This window comes from Acomys minous (assembly GCF_964271855.1).
Source record: "Acomys minous genome assembly, chromosome: 14".
In the NCBI taxonomy this organism is placed as follows: Eukaryota; Metazoa; Chordata; class Mammalia; order Rodentia; family Muridae; genus Acomys; species Acomys minous.
The window spans coordinates 90014964-90028939 of record NC_140496.1 but is presented as its reverse complement, the minus strand read 5'-3'; the positions used below and the strand labels follow the sequence as shown (position 1 = coordinate 90028939).

General features: G+C 42.6%; 1 protein-coding gene across 2 annotated transcripts in view; it reads right to left on the bottom strand.

The window, feature by feature from the left end:
* Positions 1 to 12357, bottom strand: part of CENPE (centromere protein E) — a 66695-nt gene extending 54338 nt beyond the window's left edge. For both annotated transcript variants that reach the window (XM_084755907.1, XM_084755908.1), the window contains exons 1-8: positions 12227 to 12357; positions 10557 to 10648; positions 3706 to 3795; positions 3443 to 3561; positions 2682 to 2801; positions 1927 to 2008; positions 1687 to 1754; positions 1539 to 1604 (exon numbers count right to left, since the gene is read on the bottom strand). In XM_084755907.1, the coding sequence (XP_084612033.1) occupies positions 1539 to 1604; positions 1687 to 1754; positions 1927 to 2008; positions 2682 to 2801; positions 3443 to 3561; positions 3706 to 3795; positions 10557 to 10648; positions 12227 to 12282 (693 nt within the window). In that variant the 5' untranslated portion in view covers positions 12283 to 12357. The remainder of the gene's footprint in view (positions 1 to 1538; positions 1605 to 1686; positions 1755 to 1926; positions 2009 to 2681; positions 2802 to 3442; positions 3562 to 3705; positions 3796 to 10556; positions 10649 to 12226) is intronic.
* Positions 12358 to 13976: the final 1619 nt, after the last annotated feature.

The window sequence follows — 13976 nt, the reverse complement described above, 5'->3', positions numbered from 1 at the left end:
TGAGTTTGAGGCCAGCCTGGTCTACAAAGTGAGTAGACTACACAGAGAAACCGTGTTGTGTAAAGACAGACAGACAGACAGGAAGAAAGGAAAGAAAGAAAGTACGAAAGAAAAAGATGACAAATGGATAAAGAGAACGGACGTAGGTTTCCTGCCTGTGATAGACTGTTGGTTTTTCTGGGATAGAAAAAAAAGTTAACGGTGGAAGGAAAGGCTTTGGATACACTGAGAGTTCTGATCTAGGCAATCCACGTTAATTTTGATGAGGGAGATATGGATTAGAACCCAGAGACCTTCATTCACTGAAATAAAGCTTGGCAGTCATCAACACAGAAGAACCTGCAAAGTCACAGAACCCTCTCAATTTTGACAGATGGGTAAGAGACGACAAGACAGACAGACAGACAGAGCTGACTGAGGCTGGAGACTCACATCCCCCAAGGCCAGGAGACAACAGCCACCCGAAGAGCCAGACGACTCCAGAAAGAAACACTTCTTTCCTAGAGCTGGACAGGCTCACGGGCTGGCCCAGGGGCATCCTATGACACACATGTGACAAAGCAGCAAGAGTATTACAACTGAGAGAAATGTTAAAAACATACTGAAGTATCACAGGTCAGGCTTGGAATACAACACAGGTTAGGTAGAGGTTTTGCTCTTAAGCGAAAATATTAAAATCTATTAAAATAAATCATACATGTTTTGAGGAAAACAAGGTTTAGTTAGGACTAGGCGTTCATCATCTGCTTTATCAGAGCTCCACACTGCATGCCATAACCACAACACTTGAGAGGGCAAGGCTGAAGAATTATGATTTTAAAGACCCCCCCCCCCGGGCTACATGGTGATACCCCGATAATAGAAAAGGAGGTAAATGGGAGGTTTACCTATGTGCCGAAAAGCACTGTCTGCATAAAGCTCATAGTCAATGAATGTGTAATAAGCACAGACTGTGTAACATGTTGGTACTAAAAGATGAACATGATATCCCTTTTCTATGTAAGATGTTTATAGTCTAAAATACTGCCCGTGGGCCAGAAGCTGGGGGCGGGAGAGGCATTCAGTGGTACAGCATTGCCTAGCATGCAGAAGGCCCTAAGGCTGGCCATTAGACAGTAAAACAAAACATAAAATTCCCACCACTTATAAACACGCTTTCTCATAGTTAAAAACAAATAAAAGATTTATGTTTTAACCATTCTACCTAGCTTTTTGGTTTAATTAGACAATTCTAAGTTACATTGAGTGGGATTTAAGAAACGTTATCAAAATTCCAAAATTTAGCTCTCCGGTAAGAGAAGCAAAGCTCTCCTTTGTTGGTGGCTGGAAGAAGACCGAATCCCTGCAGCTCTCTAGTCATCACCTAAGGAAACAAAGATGCTCTAACCCTCAGGCAAGCCTTCCGTTAGTAGCCCAGGGCTACTTCTACCACCACTTACACTGCCGGCTGCGGACCCCTCCTCCTTACTGAACAGTTGTTACTAAAGCCATCACCCGATAGGCAAGCCATAGGAAAGCTATGGTTTATAAACACTCACCAAATGAGACACCTTGATAGACCCGTCGCAGTTAGAAGATTCTCCTTTTTCCCTGCTTTCCAAAATCTAGACAGAAAAGACAACTTGTCAAAAACGAGTCAATTCTTCTTTGGAAAGACCAAATATAGAGAGAAACAGAATTACCTACCATCCTAAAAATCGTATGTGAACGACTGCTTCTTTGATTCATCTTGGTTATTCCATAGTGTCTGTTCTCTGTAAGAAGAGTTATAGTAATTGTGTGTATTAATTTAAAGCCAAATGAAAAGCATCAGGCTTTATATTAGCTCAATGTAACAAGTCTAACTTGAAGCCCATCTTAGTTTGGATAAAAAAGAAATTGTGACTTGGTAGTTTTGCTATGCACTTAAAGATGCAGCGGTCTTACTTTCTCCTGTTGTGATCCATTTCAAAGCCATCTCTGCTGTATAAACCACTTCTTCTGTGAGATCAGCAACATAAACATTTCTCTGAAAATAGTTTAATTATAAAAAGATGAGAGAAAGAAAGTTTGCTTTCAAAGTTACAATCTATTGTAGAATTTCAGAAAGTAAAAAAAAAAATAAAACCATTATTCTGTAGAAAAAAGGCAACCTATTCACAATTTACTATGTATATTGAACACTCAAAATTATTTTCTTTTTACTTTCTAAACTTTATTAAGAACATTACACACCAAAATTAACCAGAGTCTAGATCTGTACAACTCAGTGAACTTTCAGACACTTAGAACAGAACCTGCTTTCAAGTTTATACCTTCTGTATCAAATACACTTTATGTCCTTAGTCACCTTAATTCATTAAGTTTCCAATAACTCTATACTATTGTTACATGATCAATCCATATGTATAACTGGATTATTCTCCCTCCCTGCCTGTTTTATCTCCCTTATATCACTATCGGCTCCCATCACTGGCATTGAAGCTGTTCCAAAAATGACTTTTAGTTTGGTGACTCATCTAGCTATTCAGGGCCATCGGTGAGGCTACTGGATCCACTGGCGCTAGGCACACAGGGAAGGCAAGGGCTCCTCTCCCTGTAGCAGATAATCCCTGGCCCCCATGCCACCTCCTGCCCCGAGTGACCACTCATAGGCCCCTTCTTGTGCTGACCTAGTGAAGCCACCCAATTCTTTTACTCACATTGATGTCTTCCCGAATTATCAAGGGTTTCATTTTTTGAGCATTACAAAGTAAGTCTGTAATGGTTTCATTGTAGATTTCCATGTAAGATACTCGTAGGAGAAATTCTCTCTCAGGAAACTAGGAGACAAGAGTGTGTGTGAAACATCAGAAAACACCTACTTAAAAACCAGCATTGCATGTTAGAGTAAAGAACCCAAGAGAAAGTTATCTGTAAAGCCAACAGAACCCATTACTGTATGCTGTTAAAAACTATAAAAGCAGCATTTCAGAAACAATGTAAACTGTGCTCCAATAAAGAAGAAAGCACCCAGCCCAATTGTCTAGACTCAAAGGAAAGCCCTGACAATAGGTGTTTCTACCTTAATGAAAATGTTCATCTAAATCCAACCTGAGCCAATCAGCCTGTAGACTCTGCCTGCTCCTTTCTTCTCTCTAACTCACATCTACTTTAATTGCTCCTTAAGAATCACTAGTAACTAGACAAGGCTAATGGGGAACTAACCTTCTGATAGGATTTCCTACTGCTTAATTTAGTCTACTTTTTGTTGGAAGTATTACTGTTTCAGGGCTCACTAGAAAAATGTCATAAAATTTCAAGTTCTTTAAAGCGTGTGGGTCAGTGCCATGCCTTTCTCCTTTTCCCATGAAAATCGGGAGTGCGAATATTTTTCTCTTTTGTTGTTGTAAGAGAAAAACACCAACTGCTACTCATTTGTCACTACTTTACCTATGTGTGCGAGGAAGTCTGAGGTTATTACCTTCTTAATTCTTTGGAAAATGTCATGAATGGCCCTGGGAATAACTCCCAAACAATCTTCAGAACCCATCATAGTATGTGTTTTTCCTGATGCAGTTTGCCCATAGGCAAATATAGTACCTTTAAAAACAAGCAAAATAAATAGACAAATAAGGAATATATTTGCAAAAATTCAATACAAACGTATAGAGAGTAAAACTCCAGTACTTATGGAATAGACATTGGAGACCTAAGATGCTTCTGTAACATGAAGTGAATACAAACCATTGTAGCCTTGTATGGCAGAATTGATGATTGGTACTGCGATTTCTTCATACACATTTTTAGTGGTTTCATTACTATGGAAGACACGATCTAAAAAGAACACAGAAAGTCAATCAAACATATGGACCGCATTTTCAAAAAATGAGTAATTTCCCAAAGAATCTAGAATCTAGATCAGGACCTAGAACGGTGAACCATCTAGGACAATGCTCCTTTAATTTTTAATTTTTGTCTTTTCAGAAAATGCCCTTCTCGAAGGGAAAACGCAATGGTCTTCACATAGGAAAACCACACTCATCCACGGTCCTGTGGATTTTCAAAGGCAGCAGAGCATAGCGGCTGCAGATGGGGTCTAGAGCCTGTTTGTTAGGTACCAATCCCTATTAGGCCCTGTGCTGGTTTGAACAGGTTTGGCCCCACAGACTCCTGTGTCTGAATGCTTGGCCCACAGGGAACGGCACCACTAGGAGGTGCGGCCTTATTGGAGGGCCGATGCTGAAGGAGCTCCTCAGTGTGGAACTGCAGTCTCCTCCTGGCTGCCTCTGGATCAAACTGTAGACCTCTCAGCTCCCCCAGCACTGTCGCCTGCATGCTGCCGTGCTGATGACGTGATGATGCTGGTCTGAACCTCTGAAACCGGAAGCCAGTCCCAGTGAAATGCTTTCTATTATAAGAGTTGCCATGGTCATGGTGTCTCTTCCTAGCAATAAGACTCAATAAGACAGACCCAAATCTTGGGCCCCTGCCTCTAATGTGTAAAGCAGTACACTATCATCTTTATGGAATTATTGTGAACATATTAGTACCGTAGGAAATGTGAGCCATTATTAATTTTTCAGAAATTCTGTTTTGTAATATATCTTGCACTTAAATAGCCTAGCTCACACTCAATCAGGAAAATACCTAACAAAAAACACCAGAGGGGAAAAAAATTCCCTGCTAAATCACTATTTGACCGATAAATCTGCCATACTATAATCTGATTCTTTGCTTTTGTTGTGACATTTTTCATGGTAAAAAAAAGTTCAGAGGGGATTTCTAAAATAGGGAAATGTGTTGGCAAATAAGCTCCGTAATTCAGCGTCTGTGATAACTACAGGTTGTCCTAAAGGTAAAACAGTAAAACCAAGCACCACAAAGAAGCTCTTTACTCAGAATTTCAGATTAAGCAGAGTTGGTAGATGCTTGTATTTCAATAGCATCAATCTCAGGCAGCTGATAAGGTCAAATCTTCTATATGCGTATAGGGCCACCAAAACCTCAAAAATAATGTTTTTCTTTTCTTCTTCTATGCCAGTTGAAGCTCTCAGATAATGATACAGAGACCTATTCCATTTATTAATAAGCTTTAACACACTAAGCTGGGATCATCAGGCCAACAGCTAAGCTTCCCTTCCTGAGGAGGCCTGCAGGACCACAGCAACATTCAGGTCCTCCAGGGGCGGAGCCAGCAGAGGTGAGCAGCAGGCTGCTCCCTGAGCTCCACTGTCAGGCTCAAGGCTCTGCCTGCCTCCCTGAGGAGTCCTGCTGGCATCAGGAACGCCCAGCCAACACCAGGGACAACCAGATGGCTAAAGGCCAGCTTAAGAACACAACTGACAAGAGCTAGGGCAATACGGCACCACCAGAGCCCAGCTCTCCTACTATACCAAGCCCTGGATGTCCTAACACAGGCAAAACACAGGAAGACAACCTTGAATCCAATCGTATAAAGATGATAGAGGCCTTTAAAGAGGAAATGAATACATTCCTTAAAGAAATACAGGAAAACATGAGCAAACAGGTGAAAGAAAGAAACCTGTAAATGGAAATAGAACAAAGAATATATCTTTTCAGCACTTCACAGAACCTTCTCCAAAACTGACCATATACTTGGTCACAAAGCAAGCCTCATCAGATACAAGAAAACTGAAACAACTCCTTGTATCTTATCAGACTACTAAGGATAAAGCTGGAATTCAACAACAACAACATCAACAACATCAACCCTACAAACTCATGGAAACTGAACAACGCTCTTCTCAATGACCACTGGGCCAAGGAAGAAATAAAAAAAAAGAAACTAAATATTTTCTAGAATTCAATGAAAACAAAGGCAAACTTATTGGGAAACAATGAAAGCAGTGCTAAGAGAAAAGTTCATAGCACTAAGTGCCTTCATAAAGGAACTGGAGAGATCTCATACTAGCAGGAGTAGACGGCAGGAAATAATCAAACGTGGCCAAATTCAATAAATTAGAAACAAAGAGAACAACACAAAGAATCAACAAAACCAAGAGCTGGTTCTTTGAGAAAATGAACAAGATAGACAAATCTTTAGCAAAACTAACCAAAAGGCAGAGAGACAGTATCCAAATAACAAAATCAGAAAGGAGAAGGGGGACACAACAATAAACACTAAGGAAATCCAAAGAATTATTAGGTCTTATTTCAAAAGCCCATATTCCATAAAATTGGAAAATCTAAATGAAATTGGTGATTTTTCTTGATAGATACCAATTACCAAAGTTAAATCAAGATCAGGTAAACAAGTTAAATAGTCTTGTAACCTCTAAGGAAACAGGAGCAGTCATTACAAGTCTCCCAACAACAACAACAACAACAAAATCCCAGGGCCAGATGGTTTTAGGACAGAATTCTACCAGACTTTCAAAGATTGAATATCAATATTCCTCTTTCTATTGCACAAAATAGAAACAGAAGGAACACTGCCAAACTCAATCTATGAGACCAGTCACCCTGATACCTAAACCACACAGACTCAATAAAGAAAGAGAACTTCAGACCAATTTCACTCATGAACATTGATGCAAAAATAATAAAATACTAGCAAACCAAATCCAAGAACACATCAAAAACATCATCCACAAACCATGAAATGGGTTTCAACCCAGGGATGCAGGGATGGCTCAACGTACAAAAATCCATCAATGTAATATACCACAAAAAAAACCCCACATGATCCTCTCATTAGGTGACAAAAAGGACTTTGACAGAATCCAATACCAACTCATGTTAAAAGTCTTGGAGAGATCAGAGATACAAGGCACATTCCTAAACACAATAAAGACAATAGACAGCAAGCCAACAGACAACATGAAATTAAATAGAGATATACTTAAAGCAATTCCACTAAAACCAGGGACAAGACAAGGATGCCCACTCTCTCCATATCTATTCAATATAGTTCTGGAAGTTCTAGCTAGAGCAATAAGACAACTAAAGGAGATCAAGGGGATCCATATTTGAAAGGAAGAAGTCAAAGTATTGCTATTTACAGATGATATGATAGTATAGATAAGTGACCACCAAAATTTTGCCAGACAACTCCTACAGCTGATAAACAGTTCAGCAAAGTGTCTAGACACAAAATTTACTCAAAAACAAACAAACAAACACACATACTCAAACCAAACCAAAAAAATATCACAACACCCAGAAACAAACAACCAATGAAACAAAACAAAACAAAACATACAACCCAAAAAACCAGCAGCCCTCCTTTATATGAACAATAATTAGGCTGAGAAAGAAATTAGGTAAACAACACTTTTCACAATAGTCACAAATAATTAAAATAACTTGGTGTAACTCTCGCCAAGCAAGTGAAAGACCTGTATGAAAAAACAAAACAAAACAAAACAAAACAAACCGTTTAAGTCTTTGAAAAAAGAAATTGAAGAAGATATCAAGATGGAAAGATGTCCCATGCTCATGGGTCAGTAGGATTAACATAGTAGAAATGGCCATCTTACCAAAAACAATCTACAGATTCAGTGCAATCCCCATCAAAATGCCAACACAATTGTTTACAGACCTTGAAAGAACAATTCTAAGGTACAATATGGAAAAACAGAACAACAACAAAACCCCAGATAGCTAAAACAATCCTATACAATAAAAGAACCTCTGGAGGTATCTCAAGCTGTACCACAGAGCAATAGTAATTAAAAACTGATGGTACTAGCATAGAAATAGACTGGTTGGCCAATGGAATTGAACTCAAGATTCAGAAATAAACCCACACACCTATGGACACTTGATTTTTGATAAAGAAGCCAAATCCATACAATGGAACAAAGATAGCACCTTCAGCAAATGGTGCTGGTCTAACAGGATGTCTGCATATTGAAGAAAGCAAATAGATCTATATTTATCACCTTGCACAAAACTCAAGTCCAAGTGGATCAAAGACCTCAACACCAGATACACTAAATTTAATAGAAGAGAAAATGGGGAATAGCTTTTAATACGTTGGTACAGAAGACAACTTCCTGAACAGAACACCAATAGCTCAGGCACTAAGGTCAACAATTACTAAATGGGATCTCATAAAACTAAAAAGCTTCTGTTAGGCAAAGCCTACACAATGAGAAAAGATCTTCACCAACCCTATATCGAATCAAGGGTTAATATTCAAAATATATAAAGAACTCAAGAAATTAAACACCAAGAAACCAAACAACCCAACTAAAAGATGGGTATAGAGCTAAAAAACAAATTTTCAACAGAGGAATCTTTAGTGGCCAAGAAGCACTTACAGAAACATGCAACGTCCTGGTTGAACACAAACTTGTACAACCACTGTGGAAATCAATTTACCGGGTTTCCCAGAAAATTGGGATTAGTTCTACCTCAAGACCCAGCTATACCACTCCTGGGCATATACCTGAAAGATGCTTTACCATACAACAAGGACATTTGCTCAACTATGTTCATAGCAGCTTTATTTGTAATAGCCAGAATCTGGATACAACCTAGATGTCCCTCAACCAAAGAATGGATAAAGAAACCATGGCATATTTACACAACACAATACTAATCATCTCTTAAAAACAAGGACATCATGAAATTTGCAGGACAATGGTGAGGTTACCCAGGAAGACACACATGGTATGTACTCATTTATGAGCAGATATCAGCCACAATGTACAGGATAACCAGGCTATAATCCACAGACCCAAAGACGCTAAGTAATAAGGAAGGTGCAAGGGAGGATGCTTGAATCTCAGAAGGGGTGATAAAATAGACATCTGAAGTGGATTGAGGGAGGGAACTGGGTGGGAAAGGTGGTGGGGAAGGGACCGGAGGGGTGGGGCATCAGATGTGGAGAGGGCAGGGCGGAGAGAGGGCTGGGAGGAAGAATGGATATTGGTGGTAGAGGGCATGTCTGGGAAGGGGAGGCTACCAGGAGTTTATGGGGAGTTCCTAGCTAAGACTCCCAGTAGGAGGAGATACGGAGCCTGGAGTGGCTACCCCCTGTGGCCTGACAGGACTCCCAGTAGAGGGAGGGAGAAACTAACTCACCCACAAAATCTTTAACCCAATATTTGTCCTGCCTACAAGATATGTAGGGACAAAGATGGAGCAGAGATTGAGGGAGTGGCCAACCAATGACTGGCCCAACTGGAGATCCACCCCTTGGGAGAGAGCCAACCCTTGACACTATTAATGATACTCTGCTATGTTTGCAGACAGGAGTCTAGTATGACTGTTGTCTGAGAGGCTTCATCCAGCAGCTGATGGAAACAGATGCAGAGACCTATGGCTAAAAAACAGGCAGAGCTCAGTCTTATGAAAGAGTGGGAGGAAGGATAGAGAGAGCCAGAGGGGTTAAGGACACCACAAGAAGACCTACAGAATAAACTAACCTGGGCCCATTGTGGGCTCACAAGAGTCTAAACCACTAACCAAAGAACACGCATGGGTTGGACCTAGACCCCATACACATATGTAGCAGATGTTCAGCTTGGTCCTCATGTGGGTCCTCTAACAACGGGGGCTGTCTCTGCTCCCTTTCTCCTAGCTGGGCTGACTTGTCTGGCTTCAGTGGGAGAGGACACCCTTAGTCCTGCTATGACTTGATGTGCCAGGGTGGGTTGGTACCCATGGGTGGCCTTCCCTTCTCTGAGGAGAAGAGGAGGGGGATGAGGGAAGGTGGATGAGGATGACACTGGGCGGAGAGGAGGGAGGGGGCTTCCATCAGGATGTAAAGTCAAGAAATAAATAAATTAAAGGAAAACAAAACAAACGAACACCTCAAACCCTCATCTGACTAATTGTGCTTAATTCTGCCCACCAAGTCTGGGAGAAAAAAAAAAAAAAAAAAAAAGCACTAAGCCGGACAGATCCTAACTCTCCTGGCTTGTCTTTGGCTGTTCAGTGTTTATTAACCAATCAGAGATGGTGGAGAACAATTTCCACACAACACTGAGATAAGTGATGCTTCATAGAATAGACAAATCCCATGTCTGCACTGCAACCAGATCTCTGGGCACAGAAATCAGCATGTGAGTACACAGTGCACACAAGGCCATCGCCCAACAAAAACCTATATAGTCCAAATGCTTGGGGGAAACCTTTCATCTTGGTTTTATAATCTCTCAACCACACCGCTTTACCTTTAAAAAATTATACTAATATTACAAAATGGTTGTTTGTGGGGCATGTGCACTGTGCGACCAGAGAAATTGGTCTGGAAGAAGCCCTTTCTCCCAGTTATTATTTGGGATCCTGCAGACCTGCCTGCCAACCCACATTCCTTTGAGTCCAGCACCTGGAAACCCTGGTGCCTGGGGGCCCTGAAGGGAAGAAGTAGACCCTGGGCTCCAGACCGACAGTGGTTTACTAGGCATCACTTTACTTCCTACACTTCTCTGCTCCAACTGCTGTCCTAGTTTTAGTGAGATGACAACCTAGGGTTTGGGAAAGTGGCTCAATTTAGACCACCATTTTGTAGTTCAGTTTGGTCTTGAACTCCTGATCCCCCTGTCCTCAGACAGCAGAGTGAAGGGATCAGGGGCCACCACGGCCTGGCTACAAGGTAACTTTTGATGCCATCATAAACTTACCAAAATTGAAGGATTTACCCCCATCACTCTGATAAATAGCATTGTTGTCAGTTTTCCAGTAAACGTGGGTGGCTTCTCCAAGTTCTTCTTCTCTGGAAGAATAGAACACCACACTTCAGAACAAGGTAAGCGACCAGGAGGCCACGCGAAGGGAAGGATAGTTTAAAACATTCCTGGTTTTCAAAGGGTCGGAACTCAGCTCTCCCACACGAAGCTTAGCGGTGGGTCTGTTGTTTCTCACCAGTTCCCCAGCGAAGCCCTGCACTCCGGGCAGTTCCACGTGCCACTCAGATCGTGTGTGTTACGTTCCTTTGCTAGGAGCCTGACTTCTCACACGACACGATTCTGTCATCAACAAAGCTCAGACCTAAGAATCTCGCAATGAAGATATAAAAATCCGGACGGTGGTGACACACCTTTAATCCCAGCATTAGGGAGGTGGAAGGCTGTGGCAAGCAGATCTCTTGTGAGTTCAAGGCCAGCCTGGTCTACAGAGTGAGTCCCAGGACAGCCAGGGCTACACAGTGAAACCCTGTCTCAAACAAACAAACAAACAAACAAACAAATCTCTCTCTCTCTCAACATGATGTTTTCATAAGCTACCTTCATAGTTATCTTAGGCTGCATAGGATCCACTGCCTCTCTGAAATCCTTGAAAAAACCTTCTGGACTACTTAACATGCCCTAAATCACCTGGGCTATGCTAGCAATCTTTTTTCCCCCCCAGTGTCTCACTATGTAGCACTGGTTGGCCTAGAACTCACTAGATAGCCCAGGCTGGTCTACAAGTCAGAAGTACACCTGCCTCTGCCTCCTGAGTACTGCGACTAAAGGTGTATGCCAGCCTCCAGGCGCAGGCACCACAAATCTCTGCAGTGCCCCCAATGCCCGCCTTCCTCTAAATTCCCATACACAGCAAGCACCGCATCAGTCAAGCGATCTGGAAGTTGGGTCTCTGTGACCCATCAAGTGACCACCTACTCTTTCATTTGTGGCTAATGTCTGGATTTTCCTGACACCAGGTGCCCCAACCAATCTGTCACGTCTGCGAAGGCCCAATGGCCCTAACATTTTCCATACTGCTTTTCGCCCCCACCGTGAATTGTAACAGCCTATGTCTTTAGGTGTTCTGGTTTGCTTTCTGTTGCTGTGATAAAATACTCTGATCAAAAGCAAGTTGGAGAGGAAAAGGTTTCTTTCAGCTTTACACGTCCTGCACTGAGGTTAGTCAGTGTAACCGAGAAAAGGCCACTAGGACATGCCCAGAGGCCAACCTCATTGAAGTAACCCTCAGATAAAGCTGGGCTGTGAAGTTGACAGCTAAAGGTAACTAAGGGAGAACTTTACCCAAGTTGGGGAAGGAACTTAAGTACAAGAAATTCCCCATTTGCGGGGAATCTCACCTATCAATCACCCGTTCAATACCAGTTTCGCGAACACCGAAAGCTTTAGCATTTCTAATTGAATGCCGGAGGCTGGCAAGCCCAGTAAACACCTTTCCCCCTTCCTGCCTTTTTTTCTGGCATTGCCACCCTCCTCCACTTCCAGTCTTATTTGATGACTGCTGCGTCGGCCGAGCCGAGTTTTTGGGGTAACAGTGAGTCCTGCTCGGGGGCGTCAGTGTGTCCCGGGGCAGAGCCGCCGTTCTACACCGCCCGGCTACCGCCTACCTGCTGTTTAGCGGCCGCACCCGCACGCACACGGCCACCGCCGCCTCCTCCGCCATCCCGTTCGTCCCGGCCAAGGAAAAGGCAGAACAGCAACGGCGCCCATCAAGCTCCTGCGCCGCCCCGCCTTTAAGTTTAAAATGTCCTCAACGTCGCCGCTGATTGGGCCGCGAAGCGTCGTGACGTCACGGGGCAGTCCATGTGCTGTGCGGAGGCAGGGGGACGAAGAGGAAGGGGGCGTGTCCATAGGGCGTAGGAAGGCGGGGGAGCCACAGGGATTGCGGGTTGAGATCCCGGGGCAAGAGAGAGGTCTTGTAATAAACAGATTATTAATCAAGAGCCACGGAACATCAGCCTCTTCCCTACCCCACCCTCAGAAAACTGGCAGTTTGCAGAACAAAAGAATTATAATCGTTTAAAAAACAAACTGCAAAACAAACAGTAAAGCTTTGGTTTTGTTTTAAAGCCGCCAATGGGAACCCAGCGTACTGCCAGGAAGGGAAGATTTTTGTATTCCTTCGGAACCGCATAGAGTCGTTTTCCATATTCTTTCTTTAACTTCCATTTCCCTTGACTGTGGGTTTTAAGAGCCTGACTTAGGGAAGAAAACCATTGTGGGGAGCTGACAATGCTCCACACCGGAGCCATAGACCATCTAAGAAAATCCCAGTATTAGGCACGAGACAGCCCATTTCATGTTGTTGGTCAGGGCAGTCCAAGAGACTCCCAAAATAATAAAACTAGACCTTAGGGAGGAGGCTTCCAGGCCAGAACCAGCTGGAATTTTCCAAGTCCCGACAAATCTGAAGTGTGTGGTGTCCTCAGCAACCAGGACTCAACCTTCAACCTCAGCAAGGCAGCTAAGGACAGCAGCGGGGCGACTTGGGGACATCGGTTCTCTGGATCCACCCCAGGTTGTCAGAGGTGGCAGCAAGTGGCTTTACTCATTGAACCATCTTCCCTGCCCTGTTTCTTTTCTTTTCCTTTTTTTAAGTGGGAGATTAGGACATATACTTAGCTGCAGGGAAGGAGCCGTTGAAGGGGAAGAAAGGTTATGTAATTAAAAGCTCAGAGGCAAAGAGGAATTTTGAGAGCATAAGTATTAAGCTTCCAAAGCTACGCTTACGATTATTACCGTCTTTGCTATCATTATATAGCAGGCGGGTTTATTGAGGATCTACTATATTCCATTATATGCTCGGTGCCCTTATCAAACTGTTATCTCGCTTATCAAAGCTGTTCATCAAGAGATATTCATTAGAAGGAAAAAAAGAGAGGGGCTGAGAAGGTAATCAGGAAGTGGATTTGATGAAATGACAATGTGCAAGTATGAAGATGTCATAACAAAATGAATTGTCTTATACACTTAATATACACCAGTGAAAGAAAGAGATGGTGCTTAATGGTTCAGGCCAACACGGGCAGTTTAATCAGGGGGCTGGAGCCGAGGATGCTGCTTACTATACTCAAGCCCTAACAGTGGGGGGGGGGGGGAAGATGTTCATTGAGAAGCTTGGATATTTTTCTAGGTTTAGAAAACACAAGCATGACTAGAACAGCCAGAGTACATGTGGTATGGGGGATATTATTCTCTCAGGAGAGGTAGTAATGAGCACAAGTATCTTTATCTCTCCCAGAGAACAAAAATAAAGGCAGAGAAAGATAGAGAGAACACAAGAACACAGTACGTGTGCAAGCTTCTCAGACTTGTGTGCAAGAGGCAGGCAGCACATAATAAATAGTAAAATAACAT